Source organism: Protopterus annectens, chromosome 17.part0 (assembly GCF_019279795.1).
Source record: "Protopterus annectens isolate FY-2018-M chromosome 17.part0, PAN1.0, whole genome shotgun sequence".
Lineage (NCBI taxonomy): Eukaryota > Metazoa > Chordata > Ceratodontiformes > Protopteridae > Protopterus > Protopterus annectens.
The window spans coordinates 630,331,207-630,358,859 of NC_056751.1; the positions used below are offsets into that span (position 1 = coordinate 630,331,207).

Genomic DNA, 27,653 nt, shown 5'->3' on the forward strand with positions numbered 1-27,653 from the left:
TTGCTAGAAATAACATTTTCAGTCCTCTGGAAAAATGAAGTCCACATTAATTACTCACCCGCTATGACCATGGATGCCTCTGCCTCTACATTTTCTTGTTTCCAAGGGCCCTTACTAAACTCCTTCTCTCGCAGTGAAACTTCATAAGTCTTCACGTGGCGCCCTTGAGGATCCTAGCCATTTATAATTAAAAAAAACACTTTTCACTGTCAAGTATCATACAGCAAAGTCAACAATACATACAATACTCAAGAATTCAGCAGTTATAGCAATGGAGAGGAAAGGGGACAGGATGACAAGAAAAGTTCTGTATGGTACTTACTACAACAGATCTTCAAGAAAAGATCACTGTAACAGCAAATAACACTTAAGTTTACCCACTTCCTGTACCACAGATAGATTTTCCAAGCTGTTTCTACTTTCCTTCAAAGATCAATGTTGGTACTTGCGCCAGAAGAGGTACATATGTAGCTGGTACAACTACAATATGGATACTGCTGTAATGTACTATTCCATTCTTTCAGCCTAAACAACCACAGACAAACTATGCTTGTGGTACACAAACAGTCAGCACTCAACCAAACAACAAACATCCAAATTACTGAAAGACATCTTTTCCAACTGTTATAGTCCCCATACAAGGGAAGAGAGGGGATGGAGGTAAGGAAGCCTTACTATTAGTGACATCTCCTTACACATCTACAGTTATGTTAAGCATATTATACAACTGTACAATCTTCAAACAGAGTCACTGTAAAAAGAAGTTATGTACTCACCATAACATTCCATCTGAGTAGGTACTTCATTTGTCTGCAACCTGTGGGTTACGGATCCGACCTCGGATCCGAGCCGCCAGCTTCACAAGCTAAAGGATCTGAGCTCCTAGCTCCTCCCCTACCCATAATCCCCTGCTGCCTACTGCTTTACCTCAGATCGAGTTTGCTTAATTTTCAACACCTCACACCCTCGACAAAGGATCAAGCCCTACTTCATGCTATGACAAAAAGGACATTTTACAGTTGGCCAGTTATCCCGATATGGTTAGGGGGAATGGAGGGGGGGATTTGGTTGCAGACAAATGAAGTACCTACTCAGATGGAACGTTATGGTGAGTACATAACTTCTTTATCTGAAGTAGTTACTTCATTTGTTCTGCAACCTGTGGGACAGAGTCCACAGCTACCTCTAGAATTAACCCTGGGTGGCCTTACGGAAGAATATTCCGAAGCACCGCGGAGCCAAAGGAAGCCCTACTCCTTGAAATCATATCCAATTTATAATGGGAGATGAACGTATGAGAAGTGGACCAAGTAGCTGCTGAACATATGTTGTCCAGAGGAACCCTGGACCAGAAAGCTGCTGATGTAGCAATGGAGCGGGTTGAGTGAGCGTGAATCCCCGTAGGAAATGGTTTACCTGAGGATGTATACACGTCAGTTATGCACTGGGAAATCCAATTTGCCAGAGTTACTTTGTGTCTTTCACCAGATCAGCTAGGGGAAAGGCAATTTCCAAACAACTGATAAGACCTACGAAAATCCTTAGTCCTGTGCAGATAGAAACGTAATTGTCTGTGTACGTCCAATTTGTGCAATGTGTACTCCCCCTTGCTCTGAAAATTTGGGAAAAACACTGGTAAGTTAATTGATTGGTTAATATTTGACTCCGAAGCCACCTTCGGTAGGAAAGAGGGGTTAGTCCTGAGAGAGACACTATCCTTATGAAAAATGAGGTAGGGAGGTTTCATGCACAAGGCTTGGAGTTCTGAGACCCTCCTGGCTGATGTAATAGCGACTAAAAAGGCTGTTTTCCAAGACAAGAATTTCAAAGAAACTGAAGAGGCGGGCTCGAAAGGTGGACTTGTCAAGGCTTGCAACACTCAGGTTAAGTCCCATAGGGTACTACAGATTTGACTGGTGGTCTTAGGAGAAAAGCGCCCTTGAGGAAGGTTTTGCATATCTTTGAGGATGCTATTGATCCTAGTCCATCCCCCACATGAAAGTGGGAAATAGCTGCTAACTATACCTTAACTGTGGAAGTGCTTGCTCCCTGCTGAAAGATTAGTGACAGGAAATCCAGAATTGTAGGAATAGGGACCGTAAATGGGTCCATGCCTTTGCTTTCGGCCCAAATGGAAAAACGTTTCCATTTACTATAGTAAATTTTTCTGGTGGCTGGTTTATGGGCCGCCACCAGAATGGCCTTCACTGGTGATGAGATACTGGGAGTCCTAGCCATCAGAAAAACTGGATCAACCAAGTGGTCAGCTTGAGGTTTAGCAGAGTCGGGGTTTGGAATCCCGCAGGATGCGATATCAAATCTGGAATGGGATCCAGGATCCATGGAGGAACAACACTGTGAGACCGTAGGTAAGGGAACCAGATCTGACAAGGCCAGAATGGGGCTATGAGGATCACTCTGCTCCCCAACTGACGTGCTTTCTGAATGAACTTCACCATAAGCGGGAGGGGGAGGTAAGCATAGAGAAGACCGGGCGGCCAAGCATGTACCAGAGCGTCTCTTGGGCCCTCCCCTGGAGGGGGAAGTATTGCGAAATACTCGCTGCACTTTGTGTTTGACGGAGAGGCGAAAAGATCGCAGCGAGGCCAACCCCATGAGTGGAAGATCTGCTTCGCAACTGAAAGATTGAGAGACCATTCGTACGGAGTGAGAATCACCCGACTCAGTTTGTCCGCCAAAATGTTGGACCGACCCGGAATGTGCATTGCTATCAGAAAGCGGTTGGTGGATATCGCCCATTCCCACACTCTCATGGCTTCTCGGCAAAGGGGGTAAGACCTGGTTCCTCCCTGTTTGTTTATGCACCAGACTACAGCCATGTTGTCTGTCTGAATCGTAATAGTCCCTAGAGGGAGAAGGTCATGGAGAGCTTGAAACGCCAAAAGCACCGCCCTCATCTCTAGGACATTGATATGCAAAGCGGTCTCCAAGGGGGTCCACGTGCCTTGGACGGTTCTGCCTGAACAATGCCCCCCACGGCGAGAAGCATCCGTGGTCAACGTGGCTTGGGTTGGGGGAATTACAAAGGGTCTCCCTTTTTGCAGTTCCTGTGAGCGAAGCCACCAAAGGAGGGAGTTCCTGCAGATTCTGCTCAGTGAAATCGGGGAATTGATCGGGTGAAGCACTAACGACCATTGAACTTGAAGAGTCCACTGTAAGATCCTCATCCGGAGGCGTGCATGCAGACAGAGACCGATGGCAGCTGCCATTGAACCCAGTGCTCTCAGGACTAACTCCGCCGCAGGAGCCGGATTTCGAAGGAGGGCTAAAACTTGATGGGATATGCTGTTCAGACTGTCCTGAGTCAGCAGAGCTCGACAGATGCGTGTATTCAACTTGGCCCCAATAAACTCCAAGACCTGTACTGGCTGAAGGGAGGACTTTGGAAGATTCACTGAAATGCCCAATTCCTGGGCAAGAGAAAGAGTGTAATCCCTTGCCACTCCGAGTTGATGCCTGCTGGGGGCGACGAGGAGCCAGTCGTCCAGGTATGGGAAGACCTGAATTCCATGGAGTCTCAGGTGGGCTGCGACCACTGCCATGACCTTGGTGAATACCCTGGGGGCTGAGGTAAGGCCAAATGGGAGGACCCTGAATTGATAATGACTGGCCCCTAGCCGGAAGCGGAGAAACCTCCTGGATCGTCTGTCCATCAGGATGTGGTAGTACGCATCCTGGAGGTCTATCGAGCACATCCAGTCGTTCTCCCGAAGAAGGGGGAGAACAGACTGAAGAGTGATCATCCGGATCTTTTCCTTGCGGACGAACAGGTTCAGGGCGGAGAGATCTAGAATCGGTCTTAAGTCTCCCGTCTTTTTTGGCACCAAAAAGAACCTGTAGTAGTAGCCCAATCCGGACTGGTCTGGGGGGACGGGCTGGATGGCTCTTTTCCCTAGTAGCTTTGCTACTTCTAAGGCTGCTGCCTCCCTTTGATCGGGTGGGACATCTGACTTTGGGGGGGGGGGGTATGAAGGGAATGGAGTAACCTCTGGATATGATTCGGAGCACCCATCGATCTGTCGTGATGGACTCCCAATTTGACAGGTGCTCTGATAACCCCCCCCCCCCGACTGCCTCCAGAGAGGGACAGTCAGGTAAGCCCTCAGGGCTGCTGCGCGGGCCTGTCCGAGAAAGGTTCCCTAGACCCGAAGTTACGTGGCCCCCCTCTGCCTCTAGGCTGGAGTCCGCCTTGTCCTCCTCTGCCTCTAGAGGACGAGGGGTCCGAAGCTGGGTGGGACTGCTGAGACTTGCGGAACCACAACTTCTTTTGTCCCCTCTGATGCCTAGAAAAGGATCGTTGGGGAGTCGAGAAGCGGACCCCGACAGCAGACAGCGTCTTCCCATCCTTCTCGCTTTGGACCAGCGTCTCGCGTACGGTCTTGCCAAAAAGCGAAGATCCGTCAAAGGGCGCATTCGCGAAGGACACCTTGAATGGATCCACGAAATCGCAAAGGTGGAGCCAGGCATGACGCCGCAAGACGACCCTGGCTCTGCTAGCTCTAGCGGCTCCCTCCGTAGCGTGAGAGAGTAACCGCATGGACTTGTTAGAGATGGACTTTAGAGTGGCCATACGAGTCGCAAATGTGTCCTTATCCGCGATAGTCATGGACTCTGGAGGGGCTGCAGCGTATTCCTTAATCAAGTCTCGCTGTAGCCTGATAATGTGTGCCATGTAGTTCAGCGCCCTTATGGAAAAGGTTGCTGAAGCAAACATCACTTCACCACTTCTCTCAATTAGAAAAAATCTAAACGATCTCACCCAGCTTAAGGAGCTCTTCATGAGTAGCTGTCTTTAGCCGCGGCAAACTCGATCTGAGGTAAAGCAGTAGGCAGCAGGGGATTAAGGGTAGGGGGGGAGCTAGGAGCTCGGATCCTTCAGCTTGTGAAGCTGCCAGCTCGGATCCGAAGTCGGATCCGTAACCCACAGGTTGCAGAACAAATGAAGTAACGACTTCAGATCAGTAGATCAAAACATGTCGGTAGAATCCTAATAAGTGCTTTGTCTCTCCTGGAATGTGGGCAGTTACAGAATCCCCTGCTGTACAAACATGACAACTCGTGTCCTGTCTCCAGACTGCACCTCCAACTTTAAATATCTACCGAAGGTGTGGAAATCTTTTTCTATGGCAATTTTCCAGACATCTTGCACTGCAGAAGCTGCTGCTCTACGGGGAACGTGCTTTACCTGTATCCAGCAGACATTCACTGCAGAAGACAATACAGTGGGCCAGAAAGACAACAGCTGTTAACCACAGAAAAGCCTTCGCATCAAGGAAAACAAAGTTGGCATTTTTTTCTGAAAGCATTAACAAATCAGCTATTTGCTGGCACTATTAGAGTGAAAAGAGCCGATATGGTGAAGTATAAAAATACATCAGAGAAATTCGCCTGTCAGCAAGAAAGCAAATAAAAAAAAAAATCTTCATTTTGAAAAAGAAATGGTTGCAGACTGCAATACTCTGTCTGAAGACACTTTTGAAGTATTAAGGTTAGAAAATACTTAAATATATATATGCACACAGAGAATGCAAGGCACCAAGTAAAGACAAAATGACAAGTTAACACATTAATACCCAAGAGATACCTAACTAGCCCCTAAGTATCAGTGATTACATAGAACTATTAGTACTCCAAGTCCAATACAACCTTTGCTATTCTTCTGTGAACCTAATGTGTGTTTGTATTGATTGTACACTAGTTTTTTTAATAGTGTTGAATTTTCTAAATGCATTTACCTATACTAATATATGGAAATAAGTATACTTGATAGCTACATCATTACCATTCTGACAATTTGTAGGTACTGCCATTTAATCTGATACTTATATTGGGTAACTGCTATTTGGCCAGCTATTAAACCCTTTACTTTCCCACTTTTGCCTTCTCTCTCCCTTTATTTACCCAGCTCTCCAGCCTGCTTGCCCTGAACTAGGGAATGAGAATCTGCCCTGCCTGAAGGCCAGAACCAAACCTTATGTTAAGACTATTGGTCTCTACCTGAACTACAGAATAGAGCCAATCATCTCCCTAAGCCTCATTCCCACAAGGAACCAAGAAAGTATGTGTTCTATAACTATTGTATTACAAAATATACTTGAATAATATATTTCCATGTTATTGAAGTCTGCTCCCTAGCCAGGACAGCCAGCAGCCTTACTCTATCTTTTCTCCTAAACCTTAACATACTACCCACGTGTAGTCTCTGTAGCTAACTTTTAGTTATGTACTTACCATAACTTTAGATGTATGGGATCCATCTCGCCTACATTCTCTACAGATGGGTTCGGAGCCGATCCTCGGCTCCGACTCTGCCGCTATACAATAGAACGCAGTCTCTTATTGGCTGAGTTACCTCATATCCCAGGATGCACCACTACTGCTTCCCCATATCTTGTTTGTCCGCACACATGCACACACACATAGACTATTGTTATAACATTCCCAGGTGTTTCAAGAGAGGAAGAAGTTGAATTCGGATCGTCCGGTCTCTTCTGGTCTACGAGGCAGGGGGAAGGAGGGTGGGTTATTAGGAATGTAGGCGAGATGGATCCCATACATCTAAAGTTATGGTAAGTACATAACTAAAAGATGTAATGTGATCCTATCTCGCCTACATTCTCTACAGATGGGACAGCGTCCCTAGCACCTAATTCCTGGGTGGCTCACTGGAAAACGCTCCTGAGAAAGTACAGTTTTGTACCTACCATAAATGTAGATGTTCGAGGGCTATTACAGCTGCAGTAGTTACATATGGGTTTTCAGCCGGCAGGCGGTCCCTCGGTCGGCCGAATTCCAAAGTCTTGGTCCGGCGTCGGTCTTGTCGCGTACTCTTCTGACGTCAGGAAGGCTAGAGTATAAAAGACACAGCCGACGCCATCTTCTTCAGTCTTTCTTGCCCCAGATGTCAGGTGCCCCCAAAAGGAAGGCAATACATAAATTAGTGTAATACACAAATGTAAGCAAATAAAACATAGTAGGATAACCCAGTCAGAAGGTATGAATAGGTATTCAAACCCCAAGGTCTTACCAAGAGGGGAAGGAGGGAGGGAAACCTGTACTGCAGCTGTAATAGCCCTCGAACATCTACATTTATGGTAGGTACAAAACTGTACTATGTTCATCGTGCATTACAGCTGCAGTAGTTACATATGGGTAGAATCCCAAAGCTATGTATAGGGTGGTAGGTACTAAACGGAACTGGGTTGAGCTAGAATGCCCTGCAAAACTGCAGTGGCAAAGCCTGCTCTAGTTCTGGAGTATAAAGGCAGATGGTAATGCTTTGTGAAAGTATGTACAGAACTCCAAGTGGCTGCTCCAAGATCTCTTTAGTAGGCACTCCTCTGAGGAAGGCTGTAGAGGTGGCTGTGGCCCTAGTGGAGTGAGATCTGATACCAGTAGTGCGAGCTTTCCATGATGGGAATAACAAAAGCGTATGCAGTGACCAATCCACTTGGAAATGGTCTGTTTGGTTACAGGTTTCCCTTGACCCCCCACTGCATAGGAAACTAGGAGTTGATCTGATTTTCTGAATGACTTGGTTCTGTCCAAGTAGTAACGTAGCTGCCTATGGATATCTAAGGAATGAAGCAGCCTTTCCCCTTTGTTTTGAGGATTAGAGTAGAAGGTAGGAAGGTGGATGGCCTGGTTTAGGGCTACCCTAGATACTACTTTAGGCATAAAGGAGGGGTTAGTACGCAGGGAAACCCTGTCCTGATGGAATATTAGGAATGGCTGTACCGCCATGAGGGCCTGTAACTCAGAAACCCTACGAGCTGAAGTGATGGCCAGTAGAAAAGCTGTTTTCCAGGACAAAAATTGTAGTTCTGCTGAAGCAGCTGGTTCAAAAGGAGGCAATGTCAATTTTTCCAGTACATAGTTAAGATCCCAAGCTGGTACTGGTTGTTTCCTTGGAGGCCTTATGTTCTTAGCCCCTCTGAGGAACTGTCGCAGTAGAGGGTGTGAGAATAAAGGAGGATCCATGTTGAATTCTGCAGATATTGCTGAGGCATGTATCTTGATTGAGGAAAAGGAAAGTCCCTTGTTCAAAAGTTCAGTTAGGTACTGTAACATCTGAGGCAGGTTTAATTTTCTAGGATCCTGTCCTCTTTCTTCATTCCAACAGCAAAACCGCTTCCATTTTGCGGAGTAAGCTTTTCTTGTAGATGGTCTTCTAGCCTCCAAAATGACATCCTGCACTTCTTTGGAGAGTAGTGCCTGATGTGAAATTAAGGGATTTTCCATGCAGCTAGACTGAGAGTTTTCAGCTGACTGTGAAGAGTTTTGAAATTGTTCTGCGTCAGCAGTAGAGGTGTTAGAGGCAGGGGCCACGGAGGAGTGTGTGTTAGGTTCCTCAATAGTGGATACCAATGTTGTCTCGGCCAATCTGGAGCAATCAGTATCATCCTTGGTTTGTCTGTTCTTGCTTTCAGAAGCACCTTGGGCAGCAGAGGTAGTGGTGGGAATGCATAAACTGACCAAGTTGTCCATGTGAATGAAAGGCGCCCACTTTCCAAGCCTTTGGGTGGAAGGTCCTTGAGCAAAACTTTTTTAATTGATGATTTTTGTGGGAGGCAAAAAGGTCTATGTCTGGCCTTCCCCATGCTTGAACAATCTCTGTGAATACGTCTGGATGTAGCCTCCATTCGTGAGGGTCTGTCATATGCCTGCTCAGAGTGTCTTGCCAGTGTGTTTTCCATTCCTGGTAGGTACTGAGCCTGGAGTTCTATTTGTCTTTCCAGAGCTAGATTCCAAAGAGTCATGGTTAATCTGCACAAGGGATATGAATGAGTCCCTCCTTGTTTGTTTATGTACCACATTACTGTGGTGTTGTCTGTTCTTATGAGCAACTGTCCTGGATGTAGGAATTCTCTGAAAGCTGAAAATGCATTTATTACTGCCAGCATTTCTTTTTGATTGATGTGAAGGTGCTTTTCTGTTTTGTGCCATCTGCCCTGAATGCACCTGTCCTTCATGTCGCCCCAGGCGTAATCTGAAGCGTCTGTGGTTATGACTTGTGTAGCTTGAGGCTTGCAGAATGGGAGGCCTTTGTTTACTTTGCATGCTTGAGCCCACCATATGAATTCCTTTTGTAGGCAGGGAATTATTGGAATCTCCACTTCTAAGCTGTGACTGTGTTGAGACCATAGATTTTTTAGGTACCATTGAAGTTTCCTCATGTGCAGCTTTGCACATGGGATTAGAAGAATGCAAGATGCCATGAATCCCAGAGCCTGCAGGATTTTCCTTGCAGTAAGCCTGGTACTTTTTGCAAGTATTTTGAAGTAGTGAGATAATTGCCCTTGTTTTTCTGTTGTTAGGTAAGCCATCTGAGTGTTTGTGTCCAAGTTGGCACCCAGGAAGGTAATTTTCTGAGAGGGTGTTAGTTTTGATTTCTCCTTGTTGATGGTGTATCCCAGAGAAAGCAGTAAACGTGTCACATATGCTAGATGTTTGAGAAGTACGAGTTTGCTGTCCGCTTGGATCAGGCAGTCGTCCAGATAAGGGTAAATTTGTATCCCTTGAAGTCTGCAGTATGCAATCACTGATGCCAGGCACTTGGTGAATACTCTGGGCGCAGTAGATAAGCCAAAGGGCAATGCAGAGAATTGATAGTGAATTGAACCTGCAAGAAATCTGAGGTATCTTCTGCAACTTTGTCTGATTGGGACATGCAGGTATGCCTCCTTGAGGTCCAATGTTACCAGCCAAAACCCCTTGCCCAGCATGGGAAGGAGTTGCTGTAGTGTGAGCATCTTGAATTTTGGCACTAGAAGAAATGTGTTGAGAATGGATAAGTCCAGAATGGGTCTCCAGTCGCTTCCTTTTCTTGGCACCAGAAAAAGCCTTGAATAAAAACCTTGTGCTTGTTGGTGCGTAGGTACCTTTTGTATAGCCCCCATGTTTAGGAGCTTTGCAATTTGTAGTTGTGCCTCTACCCTTTGATTTTGTGGTAGGTTTGGCATGCCTCTCATTTTTGGAAGAGTGTGGAAATGAAATTTGTAGCCTCTGTTTATTATGTCCAGAATCCATTTGTCTGTTGTGACAATATGCCAATTGTTTGCAAATAGTGCCAGTTTCCCTCCCAAGGGTGCTGCCAGTTGAATTCTGCTTGGCATGGAAATGAGGGAGTCATTGATTTTGCTTTCTGTACTGCTGTGTACTGTCATCACCACTTCTTGGTGTAGGTGATTGCCATTGTCTGCCTCTGTAGGATCCTTGTGTTTGTCCTCTGCCCCTTCCGCGTCTGTATCTGCCCCTTTGGGCTTTGTCAGTGGTTGGAAAGGACCAGTTTTTTGATGGCCAATTCCTGCTGAACCTTGGTGGCTGAACCTGTAAGAAAGCTTTGACAGTTTGCATAGATTTTGCCTTTTCTTCCATTTTACGTAAAATATCCTCAGCATTACCACCAAAGAGGACATCCTTATGTAGTGGTGCATCTAGAATTTTTGCTTTCACTTGATCTGGAAGATTTTGTTCCCTTAGCCATGCATGTCTGCGAATGACTGCTCCAGTGGCGGCTGATCTGCTGGAGGCCTCTAGTGCATCATAACCACATTGTAAGGTGTGCTTGCCCACTTGCTCAGCACTATGCATCATATCCTGCAACTCTTTTAAATCTGGTTGTTCAGGTTGTGACATTTTTGTTTTTAATTGTGATATCAGAAATTGCTGATATTTAATCATATGAAACTGGCAGTTTAAGGCCCTCATGGCAAGGGTGGCCGAGGTGTAAACTTTCTTTCCCCACCTTTCTAGTGATCTAGATTCCCTTTCCGAAGGTAGTGGATTCTTGGCCGTGGAAGCCTTAATTCCTTTAGGGCCTTGAGAAATAGTTTCAGGATCTGCATTATGGCCTTTATAGAGGAACTGATGAGAATTAGGAACTCTGTAATACCTATCCGGCTTAACTGGTGCAGGAGGCAGAGAATCAGGATTTAAACAGGCCTCCGGTATACATCATCTAAAACCTCCAAAACAGGAGGAATAGCCAGAGGCCTATGCTGAGGTAACCAGAGGAATTCCCTGAGCCTTTTCTTGGAGTCAGAAAAATCTTGGCCTTCCCAATGGAAGTGCTCTCTCAAGGAGTGTAAAGTTTCCCCAAAGGAAAAATCCTCAGGGGGGGATACAGAAGGAATGGACTGCTCTGCATCCGAATCCTCAAAAGGAGAATAAGACTGTTCTTCAGCATCAGAATGTTCTGATAAAATGGAATCTTGGTCAGAAGGAGGAGAATCCTCCTCTACTCTGGGTCTCTTGTCCGGAGGGGCCTGTGAGCCTCTGATAAGAGTGATCAGGTCTTCAGCCATTTTAAGCATGTGCTTCTTAGGCGTGGGCCCAGGTCTTGGGCCTTGTGAGGCAGGCCTAGACAGTTGCTTAGCTGATTTTGCTTTTGTAAAGGCCTTGATGGAGAAGGAAGATGAAGGCCTAAATACACCATGAGTGGATGTAGATCTATCCACATTGGTGGGTTCGACATGAACAGGTGCTTCGGTAGTAGTTTGGGAAAGGACCGAAGAACCAGCGGTCTCAGGTACAGAAGACCCCCGAGGAGTGTCGTCGGTAGTCAGGGACTGCAAAGGCGTCTCACTGAGAACCGGCCCACGTGGAGCTTGTTTCGGCGTGGTGTCGGTGGAGACCGCAGTTCTCGACTGACGGTCCTTTTCTTTGCGTTTTCTGGACATAGCGGTAGTCGGAGTATCCGACATTTTATAATTAAACGCTTTGCCAAAATAGTGTTGGGCGAACTCCGCCCGACGCTGATAGTGCGTTTATTGAAGGTAGCACAAAGCGGCAGCCCGAGACGTCGTGGTCTGGGCCCAAACAAGGTATGCAAAGGGAATGGAAATCCTTATGCGGTATTTGCTTCCCACAAGAAATACAATTATTAACTTTTTCTGACATCGGTCTGAGGCAAGAAAAGGTTCCCCAACGGGGTACTTAGCTTTAATGAAGACTTCGGTTCCGAAATTCTTTCGTAATTCAGGAGCTGGCCGACCGGCACTTGCGAACTGCTTCTGCTTCGGGCACCGCGCGGCAAAAAAGACTGGAGAAGATGGCGTCGGCTGTGTCTTTTATACTCTAGCCTTCCTGACGTCAGAAGAGTACGCGACAAGACCGACGCCGGACCAAGACTTTGGAATTCGGCCGACCGAGGGACCGCCTGCCGGCTGAAAACCCATATGTAACTACTGCAGCTGTAATGCACGATGAACATCCGTGGAACCGAAGGAAGCTCGACCCCTAGATGCCACATCCAATTTGTAGTGAGAAATAAAGGTGTGTAGAGAAGACCACGTAGCAGCCGCACAAATGTCACTAATAGGGAGCTTGGAATGAAAGGCTGCCGAAGTGGCCATAGCCCTGGTAGAATGAGCTTTCACTGGAACTATAAGCTCCTTATTTGAAATGAGATAAATATGACTGATACAGTCTCTGATCCACTTGGCAATAGTGACTTTTGTGACGGCTTTGCCTAATTTACTATCTGAAAAGGACACAAACAGTTGATCTGATTTTCGTGCTTGGTGTGTCCTATCCAAATAGAAACGTAATTGTCTGTGCACGTCTAAGCTGTGAAAGGTATAGTCAGCTCTGTTTGAATACTTAGGGAAAAAGACTGGTAATTCCAGTGATTGTTGCAAACAAAAGTTAGAACAAACCTTTGGTATAAAGGATAGGTTTGGTCTAAGAGATACTCTATCCTTGTGAAATACCAGGTATGGTGGTTTGACACATAGGGCTTGAAGTTCTGAAACTCGCCTGGCTGAAGTAATAGCAACTAGAAGAGCAGTCTTCCAAGAAAGAAATTTTAAGTCACAGGTTGCTGCCGGCTCAAAGGGAGATGAGGTTAATGCACCTAACACCACGTTAAGGTCCCACGGTGGTGCAGGACGAGATATAGGGGGCCGTAGAAGCCAAGCTCCTTTAATAAAAGCTTTGCACAACTTGTTGCTCATTAAGGGTGGTTCTACGCTCTCGTGAAAATTGGAAATAGCAGCCAATTGAACTTTGATGGTAGACACCTAACAACCTTGGTTGAACAGGGAAGCTAAAAACTTCAGTACCTCTGACACAGAGGCTGTCATAGGGTCTAATCCTCGGAGTTGGGCCCAAATAGCAAACCTCTTCCATTTATTGCTATACATCTTTTTAGTAGAAGTCTTGTGGGCAGAGGACAAAATATGCATGACTTCAGGGTCGAAAGAATGGCTCCTAACTATGGTCGGAAGAGGAGTAGCCAAGCTGCTAACTTCAATGAATGGAGGGACTGATGGAGCTGTCCTGACTGATGCGTCAAGAGGTCCGGAACTTGGTCCAGGAACCAGGGACCCTCCAATGCATATTTGTGAAGAAAGGGGAACCAGATTGACGAGGCCAGTATGGGGCGATTAGAATCATTTTGCTTCCCAAGCGAATCGCCTTCTGAATCACCTTGGGGAGAAGGGGAACCGGTGGAAAAGCGTATAGTAGACCGGGGGGCCAAACTTGGACTAGAGCATCCTTGGGGATCTCCCCTGGAACTGGGGTGAGAGAGAAGAACTGTTGGCATTTCGCGTTGAGGGGAGTTGTGAAGAGATCGCAACAAGGAGTTCCCCATCTCGTGAAAATCTGTGCTACCACTCTGTCGTTCAAGGACCACTCGTGAGGGGAGAGAATAGTTCTGCTCAGTCTGTCGGCTATCACGTTGGATCTCCCCGGAATGTGTGTTGCCACTAGGAAGCTTGGTAGCAATCGCCCAATCCCATACCTTCATGGCCTCTCTGCAAAGGGGGTAAGACCTGGTCCCTCCTTGCTTGTTTAAGTACCAGACTACCGACATGTTGTCGGACTGAATGGCAATCGCATTCTGGGAGGTGATCGTGCAGTGCTTGCAACGTTAAAAGCACCGCCCTCATTTCCAGGATATTGATGTGGAGAAAACTCTCGTCGGTTTGCCACGTGCCTTGGACCGACCTGTCCAGATAATGTCCCCCCCACCCTGTCTGGGAGGCGTCCGTAGTCAACGTGGCCGAGGGGAATGGGGGAACGAAGGGTCGCCCTAGATTCAGGTTGGAGGAAAGAAGCCACCAACGAAGAACCTGCTTGCACGTCTCTGTGATCAATATGTGGTGACAGAGGGGAAGGTCTTGATAAGACCACTGGACTGATAGGAGCCACTGGAGTATCCTCATATGCAACCTTGCCAAGGGGACCAGAAGAATGGTGGCTGACATGGAACCCAACAGCTGCAGGACCATTCTCGCTGGAGCACGACGTCTGAGGAGTAATGCCCGAACCTGAGACTGCAGCGTTGCTATCCTTTCCGCAGGAAGATAGACTCGCATCTGCCTTGAGTCTATTTCTGCACCAATAAACAGAATACGCTGAGATGGCAGCAATACATATTTTGTCCAATTGAAGGTGATTCCTAAGGAGTTGCCTAGAGAGATAGTGGCTGCTAGAGTTTTCAAGAGTAGATGCCTGGAGGTGGCAGTTAGGAGCCAGTCGTCTAGGTATGGAAACACCTGGAATCCTAGACTTCTCAGGTGAGCAGTCACCACCGCCAAACATTTGGTGAACACCCTGGGGCTGTGGTGAGACCAAAGGGCAGTGCTCGGAACTGGAAATGACCGTCTCTAGGCTGAAGCGCAGTGTCTCCTCGACGCCTGATCTATCAGAATGTGATAATAGGCGCTTTGAGATCTATGGAGCACATCCAAACACCTTTCTCCAAAAGCGGGAGAATGGATTGCAAGGTGACCATCCGAATTTGGACTTTTCACTAATCGGTTTAACTTGCTGAGATCCAAAATGGTCCTCAAGTCCCGGTCTTTTGGTACCAAAAGAATCTTGAGTAAGTCCCTGATCCGCCTGATCTGCGGGACAGGTTGGATGACTCCTTTTTGAAGCAGCTTCAATATTTCGCTGGCTGCATGATCCCGTTGACTGGGTGGCGGGTCCGGGATTCTTTGGGATGGTGGGGGGGGTTGAGAGAAGGGAATGGTGTAACCTCCGGCGATGATTCGGAGCACCCATTGGTCCTGAGTGATATTTTCCCAGGCCTTTAGGTGTCTCGAAAAACGACCCCCCGACTGGCTCCGGAGCTGCACAGTCGGGTACTCTTTCAGGGATGCTGGAAGGAGGAGGAGCCACGAAAGGACTCATGCGGTCTCCAGTGTTGCGGGCCTCACGCCTCTGGGACGGCGTCTCCTGAAAAATTTCCCCCTCCTCTGCCTCTAGAAGGGGAATCGCCTGCTGCGAGTAAGGCTTTTGAGACTTACGGAACCACATTTTCCCTCCTCTTCGAGTCTTGGGATAAGGTCTGAAGGGAGTGGAAAACCGCCCCACGGCAGTTAAAGTCTTACCCTCCTGTTCGCAGCGAGTCAAAGTGTCCTTTACCTTGGGTCCAAACAGTGCGGACCCATCAAAGGGGGCGTCGGCAAAGGAAGACTTAAAGGCCTCCGCAAAGTGACACAGGCGTAGCCAGGCTTGTCTCCATAGAGCAACACCTGTTCCGCCGCTCTGCTCGCTCCTTCGGCTGTATAAGAAATGAGCCTCATGGACGAGTTGGATAACGAGGACAGGGTAGCTAACTGGGAGTTAACCGTCTGGGCCAACTGCTCAAGTAAGTTACCGGAGAGGGTATCCGAAAGCTCCTTGACCAGATCCCTCTGCAGTCTCGTGAAATGCGTCAAGTAGTTCAGAGACCTTAATGTAAAGGTCGCTGAAGAAAGGGTACGCTTCCCGTACAGATCCATGCTCCTAGACTCCTTATTAGAGGATGGACGGACGGTGAAGCCTCTGCCACATCTTGCTGGGTGGCAGATGCCACCACCATGGCATCTACAGCCACACCTTTCGAAAGAAAGTCCTTATCAGGGGGAGCCGAAAGGAATTTATTGGGGCGAGCTGGCACCGGTTCAACAGAACTGGTGTTCTCACGCCTTCGAGAGATCAAATCCAGAAGCTCATCGAAGGCGGAGACACCCAGGAGGCGGAGGGCTGAGCCCCGAAGGCCTTGAGGAAAACCGACTCCTCAGCAGAAGGGGGTTTGGACTGCCAGTCGCCTCGTTGCTTAAGGATCTCCAAGATGTCCGCAAAGGATACATCATCCGAGGACGACTTGGGGGACCCTTCCGCATCATCGAGGTCGGTATCCGAGGTGAGAGACTCATCAGGGGAGTCAACATGCTTCCTCTTACACTGTTTCTTCCTCGGAGGTTCCTCCGAAAGCGTTTCGGAGGGACCTCCAAGAAGAAGGGAACCCCCAATGGGGATAACCTCAGGCCCAAGGGCTCCGCTGTTGTGAGACAGGGGGATTGCAAAGGAGCCAGTCTCCGTGCCAATGGAAGGTGGTGGTGAGATGGTAGAAGTGGCCAGAGAGGATTTGGCCAAGGCACTCCTCATGACCTCGAAGGCGGGACCCCCAGAGTCCTGGGATGGTTCAACCCCCGAGGCCACAACAGCAGTCGGAACTCCCGCAGCCGACGCACCGAGAGGGAGGCTCAGAACCGAAAGGATCGGTCCCGGGCCGACAGAGGAGGTCCGTGTACCGAACCCCGACCCAAAGGGCGGGGTTGGAGTTAGGGTCGGAACCGACCCGACAACCTCCACCGGCTCCACCAACACTGACTCCAACGGCGCCGAAGCTGTTGGAGGAGGAACCGAGATAACAGGATGGGAAATCGGCTCCGGAGCCGACTAGGCTGGAGCCGAGATCAATTTTGCAAAGACAGGAGACTGAAAAAGCCTTTGAAGCACCCTGTCTAAATCCGAATCAGACATCCTCGACGACCGAGAAGAGACCGACCGGGTCCGAGTCGACTTCTCTGCCGGCTCCAAAAGACTGGGGGACCGGCTCCGTATGGGTTCGAGAAGTATCGGCGCCGAGGGAGATTCCACTACCACTGCAATTTCCTCGAGCCGATGTGGACTTCGCACCGAGGGAAGAGTCTGAGCGGGCAACCTACATCGGCTCAAGGCAGTGGAGCCGATGGAGATGACTCGCCTCGACGCCGGAGCTCGACTCCGGCCAGAGGAGTCGAGGCTGGAGACATCGAGGCAGACCGTTCCGCCCTCGGCTCCGAAGTTCGTGGAGCCAACGGAGAAGCCTGCCGTGACTTTTTAGCTGCCGGATCCGACGGGCTGGTCGGAGCCGAAGACTTTTTCTTTCTCAAAGGGGAAGAAGAAGAAGATAGGGCTTCCTCAAAGGAAGGGGTAATAAGCCCTTTCAAAATTAACTTATTTTTCCTCTCTTGGAGGACGCGAGAGGAAAAAGCGTGGCAAACGCTACAGGATTCTTGGAGGTGCTGCGGGCCCAGACAGTAGACACACAATGAATGGTCGTCCGTAATGGACATTTTATAATTACATTTTGAACATTTCTTAAAACCTGATGGTCTATGTTCCTTCGACATGACTATCTAACTACAAACGCACTAAACTACAAAAAACTACACAAAGACAGCCTAGACTCTAACTAAAATGCCTAGGATAGGGCAAGGCCCCTCTAACTTAAACGGGATCCCTTAAGTACCACAAAAAATACAATTTTACCACAAAAAATCTAAATACACAGTCACACAACAATAAGTAGCTGTTAAAACAGCTTTTGGGTAAGTTTTAGCACAAAACTAGACAGAAAAAAATCTGACTAAGAGGCACTTAGCTCAGCCAAGTCCGAGACCACGTCTATGCTTCAAAAGCGGCAAACGAGATCTGGGGAAGCAGTAGTGGTGCATCCTGGGATACGAGGTAACTCAGCCAATAAGAGACTGCGTTCTATTGTATAGCGGCCGAGTCGGAGCCGAGGATCGGCTCCGAACCCATCTGTAGAGAATGTAGGCGAGATAGGATCACATTACATCTCCCGTTTACCCTCCATTACTCCTAGACCTGACAACACGCTTGTAAAGCTACTTGCATTTTTATCCTTGTCCACTAGATGGCATCCTTCTCCTAGTATTTGCCTTGTACATCTATCCCACTTTTTTAAAATATATTTATCAGGCACCATTATTGTCTTTTACTTGTTGTTATCCCAGTCCTGCTCACTCCTCTATTTTCATTATAACTCACTCACCTCCACAACCATCTCCACCTTACCTCAGCAGTCGGCTCTTCACTGATTGTTCTTGGGGTCCTCTTCCTTCACTGGCTCTATCCTGCTCCATTCACCCTGCGGGCTCACTCCGCTCCCCTACCCTGCCCCCAATTTCCACCCGCCCCCAGTGCTCCTACATTTATACACCCTAACCACACACCCCTATACTAGCTACCAATCATAGATCCCAGTCCTTAAAGTGCCAGAACCAATATTTCCAAGTCTCATCTTAGTAAACCACCCTTTATCTTTACCCTATATATAAAATTCTGCCACAATATCATTCATATCAACCTCTCCACACCTGAAGATCCTACTTCTATCTTCCCTCATACCTATTCTTTCTATATCTTATCTACTTACATTTTACGAACATCTCCACTACATAAACCTTTGTTACCCCACAAAGCAAACCTCCACTCCACCATTAGCACACTCTCAAAGCCATTCAAACACAGCCTGCACAACAGCCTACCTACCGGCAAAATATCACAGACTGACTCACATTAGATACTACAGGCCAAAAGATAGGAAATCTCAGTTCCTAACATATAATCCTCTACAACTTACACTTAGAATTCAACTCCAATCCTTAACAGATGGAGAAATACATCCCAATCCAGGGCCAAATTCTATCAAGACCATAGAGATCCATAACACAACCCCCATTAGTACTCAATTCCTTACCAGACTTCCTAGCTCACTATTGATAGCCCATCTTAACATCAGGAGCACAGATAATAAGGTTGCCCACCTACATGCTCTCATGGATGTGCATTCATTTGATATCCTGTGTCTCACTGAAAAGTACAGTTTTGTACCTACCATAAATGTAGATGTTAGAGTGCTAGTACAGCTGCAGTCATAACAGATGGGTTCTCCTGCCGTCAGGCGGGTCCTCGGTCGGCCGAATTCCAAAGTCTAGGTCCGGCGTCGGTTGTTGTCGCTTCTTCCCTGACGTCAGTGCGACAGGGGTATAAAAAAAAACAGCCAACGCCATTTTCTTCAGTCTTTCTTGCCCCAGATGTCAGGTGCCCCCAGAAGGCAGGCAATACATAAATTTGTGTAATAAAGCAATGCCATATAATCAAAATATAGTAGTGCAAGCAAATACATCATGAATGAATACCCCAATCTGGTTGCATGAGGATATGTTTAGCCAATAGGCCTGTCCCAAGAGGGGAAGGAGGGAGGGAAACCTGGACTGCAGCTGTATTAGCACTCTAACATCTACATTTATGGTAGGTACAAAACTGTACTATGTTCATCGTGCATACAGCTGCAGTCATAACAGATGGGTAGAATCCCAAAGCTAAGAAAGGGGTGGTAGGCACTAGGTGGAACTAGGAGGAGCCAGAATGCCCTGCAAGACTGCAGTGGCAAAGCCCGCTCTAGATTTGGAGTATAGTGGAAGGTGGTAGTGCTTGGAGAAGGTATGCACAGAACTCCAAGTGGCTGCTTCTAAAATATCTTTGGTAGGAACTCCTCTAAGAAAGGCTGCAGAAGTAGCCGTGGCCCTTGTGGAGTGAGATCTGATGCCTGTAGGTACAGTTTTGCCATGAAAAGAATAGCAAAAGCGTATGCAATGGGCTATCCATTTTGAGATTGTCTGTTTGGAAATTGGCTTTCCTTGAGCTCCTATAGCATAGGACACAAAGAGCTGATCCGATTTTCTGAAAGGCTTTGTTCTGTCCAAATAATAACGCAGTTGTCTGTGGATGTCCAAGGAATGTAGTAATCTCTCCCCTTTGTTTTGAGGATTAGGATAAAAGGTAGGTAAATGTATGGCCTGATTCAAAGCTATCCTGGATACCACTTTTGGCATAACGGACGGGTTGGTTCGTAATGAAACTCTGTCCTGATGGAAGATGATAAAAGGCTGCACAGCCATGAGAGCTTGTAGTTCTGAAACTCTACGAGCTGAGGTAATAGCCAGAAGGAAAGCTGTTTTCCAGGACAAATATTGCAAATCTGATGAGGCAGCTGGCTCAAAAGGAGGCAAAGTCAGTTTTTCCAGAATGAAACTGAGATCCCAAGCAGGTATTGGTTGTTTCCTTGGGGGTTTTAGATTCTTAGCCCCTCTGAGGAACTGTCTTAAGAGGGGGTGAGAGAATAAGGGTGGATCAGTGTTGTATTCTGCAGAAATGGCTGAGGCATGGATTTTGATGGAGGAGAATGAAAGTCCACTGCTTAGGAGCTCAGCTAGGTACTGCAATATTTGAGGTAAATTCAGTTTTCCAGGATCCTGGCCCTTTTTCTCATTCCAGACACAAAACCATTTCCATTTTGCGGAGTAAGCTTTTCTAGTAGACGGCCTTCTGGCCTCCAAAATGACATCCTGCACCTCCTTGGAGAGTAGGGTCTGTTGCAATGTTAAGGAATCTTCCATGCGGCTAGATTGAGTGTTTTTAGCTGACTGTGAAGAGTTTTGAAGCTGTGCTGAGTCAGGAGAAGAGGCATTAGAGGCAGAATCCATGGTGGGGAATGCGTCGGGCTCCTCAGGAGTGGGTATCAGTGTTGTCTTGGCCAGTCTGGAGCAATGAGAATCATCTTTGGTCTGTCTGCTCTGATTTTCAATAGAACTTTGGGCAGCAGAGGAAGAGGTGGGAAGGCATAAACTGTCACTGATGTCCAACTGAGAGAGAGAGCGTCCACTCTCCAGGCCTTTGGATGAAAAATCCTTGAGCAGAATTTTGTCAATTGGTGATTTTTGTGGGAAGCAAAGAGATCTATGTCTGGCCTTCCCCATGCTTGGATTATCTTTGTAAAAACTAGAGGATGCAACTTCCATTCGTGTGGATCTGTCATATTTCTGCTTAGGTTGTCTGCCAGCGTGTTTTCCTTGCCTGGCAAGTACTGTGCTTGTAGTTCGATTTAGAGTCCATGGCCATGTTCCAAAGTGACATGGCCAGTCTGCATAGGGGGTATGAATGTGTTCCTCCCTGTTTGTTTATGTACCACATTACTGTGGTGTTGTCCATTCTTATCAATAGTTGACCTGGTTGCAGAAGGTCTTTGAAAGCTATAATAGCATTTATTACTGCTAGCATTTCCTTTTGATTGATGTGAAGGTGCTTTTCTTTTTGGGACCACTTGCACTGAATGCACCGATCTGTCATGTGCGCCCCCCAGGCGTAGTCCGAGGCGTCTGTTGTGATGACTTGATTTGCTTGAGGCTTGCTGAATGGGAGACCTGTGATTGTTTGGCATGCTTGAGCCCACCACAGAAATTCCTTTTGAAGACATGGAATTAGTGGTATTATTGTTTCCAAACTGTGGCTGTGTTGAGACCATAGGTTTTTCAGGTACCATTGTAGTTTCCTCATATGCAGCTTTGCACATGGGATTATTAAGATGCAAGATGCCATGAATCCCAGAGCCTGCAGGATTTTCCTTGCAGTCAGCCTGGTGCAATTTGCTAGTGCTCTGAAGTATTGAGTTAGTTGCCCCTGCTTCTCTGGCGTGAGGTAGGCCATCTGGGTGTTTGTGTCCAAGTTGGCACCCAGGAAAATGATTTTCCGAGAGGGTATTAGCCTTGATTTCTTTTTGTTGACCGTGTATCCCAGAGAATTCAACAACATTATTACATAAGCCAGATGTTTCAGAAGAATGTGCTTGCTGTCCGCTTGGATCAGGCAGTCGTCCAAATAGGGGTATATTTGTATCCCTTGAAGTCTGCAGTAGGCAATTACTGATGCCAGGCATTTCGTAAATACTCTGGGCGCAATAGATAAGCCAAAGGGCAATGCAGAGAATTGATAATGGGTTGAACCTGCAAGAAATCTGAGGTATCTTCTGCAATTTTGTCTGATTGGGACATGCAGGTATGCCTCCTTGAGGTCCAATGTTACCAGCCAAGACTCCTTGCCCAGCATGGGAAGAAGCTGCTGTAGAGTGAGCATCTTGAATTTTGGTACGAGTAGAAATGTGCTTAGGATGGATAGGTCCAAAATAGGTCTCCAGTCTTTTCCCTTCCTTGGTACCAGGAATAGTCTGGAATAAAAACCTTGACCTTGTTCGTGCGTAGGTACCTCTTGAATAGCTTTCATGTCTATGAGATCTGAAATTTGTCTTTGTGCCTTTGCCCTTTGATTGTGTGGCAGGTTTGGCATGCCTCTCATTTTTGGAAGGGTGTGAAAATGGAATCTGTAGCCTCTGTTTATAATGTCCAGGATCCATTTGTCTTTTGTGACAATATGCCAATTTTTTATAAATAATGCCAGTTTTCCGCCTAAGGGTGCTGCCATTTGAGTCTTGCTTGGCATGCAAAGGGGAAAGTCATTGGGCTTGCTTTCTGAATGGTTGTGAGTTATCCTCAGCACCTCTTTGTGTAGGAGCTTGCCATTGTCTGCCTTTAAACAATCCTTGGTATTGCCCTCTGCCTCTCGGGCGCCTGTATCTACCTCTTTGGGGTCTGTCCGTGGCTGGAAAGGACCAATTTTTGGAAGGCCAATTTCTACTGAAACGTGGGGGCTGTACCTGTAGAAAATCTTTCACAGTTTGCATTGATTTAGCCTTTTCCTCCATTTTCCTTAATACCTCCTCAGCATTAGCACCGAATAATACATCCTTTTGTAGAGGGGCATCTAGTAATTTAGCTTTTACATGATCTGGCAAGGTTTGTTCCTTGAGCCAGGCATGTCTACGTATGACTGATCCTGTAACAGCAGCTCTACATGAGGCCTCTAGAGCATCAAAACCACATTGTAAGGTATGTTTACCCACTTGTTCTGCACTATGCATCAAATCCTGCAACTCCTTCAAGTCTGGTTGTTCAGGTTGTGACATTTTACTTTTCAATTGTGATAACAGAAACTGTTGGTACTTTAGCATATGGAACTGACAGTTTAATGCCCTCATGGTTAAGGTAGCCGAGGTATATACCTTTTTTCCCCACCTTTCTAAGGATCTGGAATCTCTCTCGGAAGGTAATGGATTTTTAGCAGTGGAGGCCTTAATTCCCTTGGGGCCCTGTGAGATGGTTTCTGGGTCAGCAGCATGGCTTTTATATAACAATTGGTGTGAGTCAGGAACCCTGTAGTACCTGTCAGGCTTGACTGGGGCTGGAGGTAGAGAATCCGGGTTAAGGCAGGCCTCCGAGTACACATCATCTAGTATGTCCAAGACAGGAGGTATATCCAGAGGCCTGTGCTGAGGTAGCAAGAGAAATTCCCTAAGCCTTTTCTTGGAATCTGAATAATCTTGGCCTTCCCAGTGGAAGTGTTCTCAATGTATGCAAAGTTTCCCCAAATGAGTAATCCTCTGGGGGGAGACAGAGGGAATGGACTCCTCTGCATCAGAATCTTCAAAAGGGGAGTAAGAATGTTCCTGATCATCAGAGTGCTCTGAAATAATGGAGCCCTGATCAGAGGAGGGGGATTCTTCCTCCACTCTGGGCCTTTGTCCGGGGTTGAGAACCCCTGATAAGAGTAATTAAATCCTCAGCCATTTTAAGCATCTGTTTTTTAGGCATGGGGCCTGGAGATGGGCCCTGTGTAGCTTGTCTCTTAGAGTGCATGGCTGCTTTAGACTTAGTGAAAGCCTTGATGGAAAATGAAGAGGAAGGTCTGAAGACACCTTGAGAGGAGGTGGACCTGTCCACATTTTGAGATTCACCGCCAAGAGTGGCTTCGGTATCTGTAGTCGGGTGTGGCGAGGAGCCTGCGACCTGGCACAGGAGACACCGCCAATTAAGTGTCGCCGGTAGTCAGGGGCTGCGAGGGCGCCTCGCTGAGAACCGGACCACGTGTAGTCGGCTTTGGCGTGGTGTCGGTAGAGGCCGCGGACCTCGTGTGTCGGTCCTTATCTTTGCACTTTTTAGACAAAACTGGAGTCGGAGTATCCGACGACATAATATAGTTAAATGTTTTGCCAAAATAATGCTGGGCGAACTCCGCCCGACGCTTAATGGTGCGTTTGTTGAATGTAGCACAAAAGCGACAGACCGAGACGTCGTGGTCTGGGCCTAAACAAGGAATACAGAGGGAATGGAAATCCTTATGCGGTATTTGCTTCCCACATGAAATACAATTATTAACTTTGTCTGACATCGGTCTGAGGCAAGAAAAGTTTCCCCAACGGGGTACTTAGCTTTCAAGAAGACTTCGGTTGCAAAATATTCGTAATTTCAGGAGCTGGCTAACCGGCACTTGCGAACTGCTTCTGCTTCGGGCACCGCGCGGCAAAAAAGACTGAAGAAAATGGCGTCGGCTGGTTCTTTTATACCCCTGTCGCACTGACGTCACGGAAGAAGCGACGACAACAGACGCCGGACCTAGACTTTGGAATGCGGCCGACCGAGGACCCGCCTGACGGCAGAAGAACCCATCTGTTATGACTGCAGCTGTATGCACGATGAACATCATGGCTCAAGCCATCTATACAAGACAAAGTTATACCACCAGGGTACAGCATCTTGAGACTAGACCAAAAAGCTAAGAAGGGAGGTGGAGTAGCTACACTATACAAATCTGGATTACAGGTGACCTCTGTTGACTTCTAAACCCCCCCCCTAACTAGTAATGCAGAAATCCTTATCTCCAAGATTCAACTCAATAATTGTAAATCCATCTATATTATTGCTGTCTACCTTTCCTCAGGGAATAACTAACACCCTAAAAAATATCCTAAATTGGCTTTCCACCAACTATCCCCAAAAACAATAGTACTCGGTGACTTTAATATCAACTGGAAAAGCTGTACTACTGAACAGCCTTCTACTCATATTAACCTACATGGTTTCACTCAAACTATTAGCTCCCCCACAAGGACCAATAAACTCAACAACAATGAAAGCACCCTAGACTAGATTCTGATAAACAGACATCACCAAACTTACAAAGTAGGGACTCTCCCTGAGGACATAATCGACCATGCACTCACCTTCATAATCAGATTTAAGATTGACATACCTAGCCCAATCACCTATAGGACAATAAGGAGCAACAAAAAATTTAACCCCAACATCTTCCAAACTGAACTTAAAGCATGTGACTGATTACCCCTCAAAAACCTACCTCTAGAATAAGCAGTAATCTACTTTAATACTAATGTCTTGGGTATTCTAGACTACCATGCACCAAAAAGGACCATTAGAACTAAGAATAAACCTGCCCCCTGGCTCTCAGAAACAACCAAACAAAAAATGCTCCTCAGAAATAAAGTCTGGGCTAAGTGGCCTACTACTAAAAGCCCAGAGGATCATTTAAAATTTAGGCAGCTAAGAAATGATACAAAAAAGCCATTCTGTTAGACAAAAGAAACTATTACATTCAACTCCAACAAACCCAGCAAAACAAACCACAAAAGTTCTGGGCAGGGATTCACACACTTTTACACCCAGGTCGTTCTGTCACATCCATCCCATTAGGTTCTGACCATGACAGTCCAAAGCAAATTGCCAATACCTTTAATACATTCTTTACTGAGACCAGTCTCTTGCCAATCAACTAACGCCTGACAGCTCATCTCTGACTTCCTCTACTGCTAGCTTACTTCCTTCATTTCATCTCAAATCTGCCCTACATCACTTATCTGTACCCTTATTCTGAAAATCAAACCTACCACCCCCACAGCTTATCTCCTACCTGCAGAATATCTGCAAAAATCTGCAAAAGCCAATAGCCTACCCCATCTCCATCCTGATTAACAGAACTATCTCTGAGGGAACTATCCCATCTATTTGGAAGATCTCACATATTATCCCCCTGCATAAAGGTGGAAACTCCAGGGAATTATCCAGCTATAGACCTATTGCTATACTATCGCCACTGGCAAAAATCATGGAGAAATGCATTCATAGGCAACTGTTAAAACACCTAATAGATAACTTATTAGCTAACTGCCAACATGGCTTCAGGCCATTTCACAGCACTACAACTGCCCTTTTATTCTTCTCTGATTGTATTAACAAAAATCGCAACAACACTCTATCCTTAGCCCTCTTTATTGATCTCTCTAAAGCCTTCGATATGATTAACCACCAACTTCTCAAACATACTCAAAAACCTATCACTAGATGCACTGACTGTACAATGGTTTCAATCCTATTTAAACAATAGGCAACATGCTGTTCTGTGGGAGAACAACTCATCTCCCCATCGTGCTCGGTGTCCCCCAAGGCTCTATATTAGGACCTCTTTCATTTTCTATTTTTATCAATGACCTACATTCTGCAATTCCTCAAGCTACCTCAATACAATACGCAGATGACTCCACATTAATATGCTCAGCCATCACTCCATCAGACCTTCAGTCCTTCAACCAAAATGTGTTTAACACAGTAGAGAAATGGTTACTATACCACTGCCTCATCTTGAACCCCCAAAAAACAAACCCCTACTACTTACTCCCACCCGTAGGGCCTCCCCACTTTACTGTTACATCAAACAATGGTACCAACATATCCCCTGACTCAACTACAAAACTACTAGGGGCACTAATTGATAATAACCTTAACTTTGATACTCACATTAACAGTACCATAAAAATAATCAGCAAAAAACTAGGCTCCCTCTATAGAATCAAATCCTCTCTCACCCCACTAGCAAGGGCTACTATTGCCCACACCCACTTAATCTCCACCCTCCTCTACACCTCCCCTATATATACCAACCTCTCAAAAAACAACTTTAACAACTGGCTGTCTCCTACAACAATAGTGCCAGATTTGCAACAGGCTCTACATTCAGAACCCATCACTGTACTAATAATGAACAACTAGGATGGCTAGAGTTGCCACATTTATTTCTATTTAAACAATTAACAGTTGCCTAAAAAATCCTGTATCAGCCTACTAATACTCCAATTCTTACCAACCTTATCACCCCCTACAACAACCTTAAGACCCTACACTCATCTAATAAAATATTAGTACAAATAGGTAAAACCAACAATATGGCTGGTGACTCTTTGTTCTCTAATACCATGGGTAAAACCTGGAACTCTCTCCCCAGTGACCTTGACCTCCCTTTCCTCACTAACGCAATTTAACAGCAAGCTGAAAACCTACCTTAAATCCCATTGGTTATGTCCCTGTATGAACCCAGACTAACTACACAATTTTTTTCACAAAGGACACCCGTCACATCAACTGTATATACTAACTGCCTATTGAAAACCATTAAGAAAACGGGCCTTATATATTACTAAAATGTATTCATCAATACCTCCCTATAACTAACAAATATTATAAGTAATATGATTCTGTAAGCAGACATGTTTTGAAGTGAAAATATTTGCTTATATATTTAATATACCCACATCTGTAAAATCTATCATGTATAAAATTGCTTAAATATGTATTGTACCTGTATCTGTTGAATATTGTTATTTTATATAAATTTTACTGCGGGAGCTTTTCTCTCCTTGCCTCTGCTGAAAATGGACATATATCCAGCTGGACTAATCCGGTCAACAAATGTAAAATAAAATTAATGCAAAAAAGCACGACAGACTATTTCAAATTCACAGCACCTAAGGAAGTTAATCTTCCAAGTATCTTGTGCCCTTCAGCTTGTGAGACGCTGGGGTTGGTAAAACCTGAATTCAT

At 46.3% G+C, this 27,653-nt stretch overlaps 1 protein-coding gene across 1 annotated transcript in view; it reads right to left on the reverse strand.

Moving 5' to 3' along the window:
* Positions 1 to 27,653, reverse strand: part of DDB1 (damage specific DNA binding protein 1) — a 2,836,764-nt gene that overhangs the window by 2,466,832 nt on the left and 342,279 nt on the right. The window contains exon 5 of the mRNA XM_044059793.1: positions 59 to 173. Within this exon, the coding sequence (XP_043915728.1) occupies positions 59 to 173 (115 nt within the window). The remainder of the gene's footprint in view (positions 1 to 58; positions 174 to 27,653) is intronic.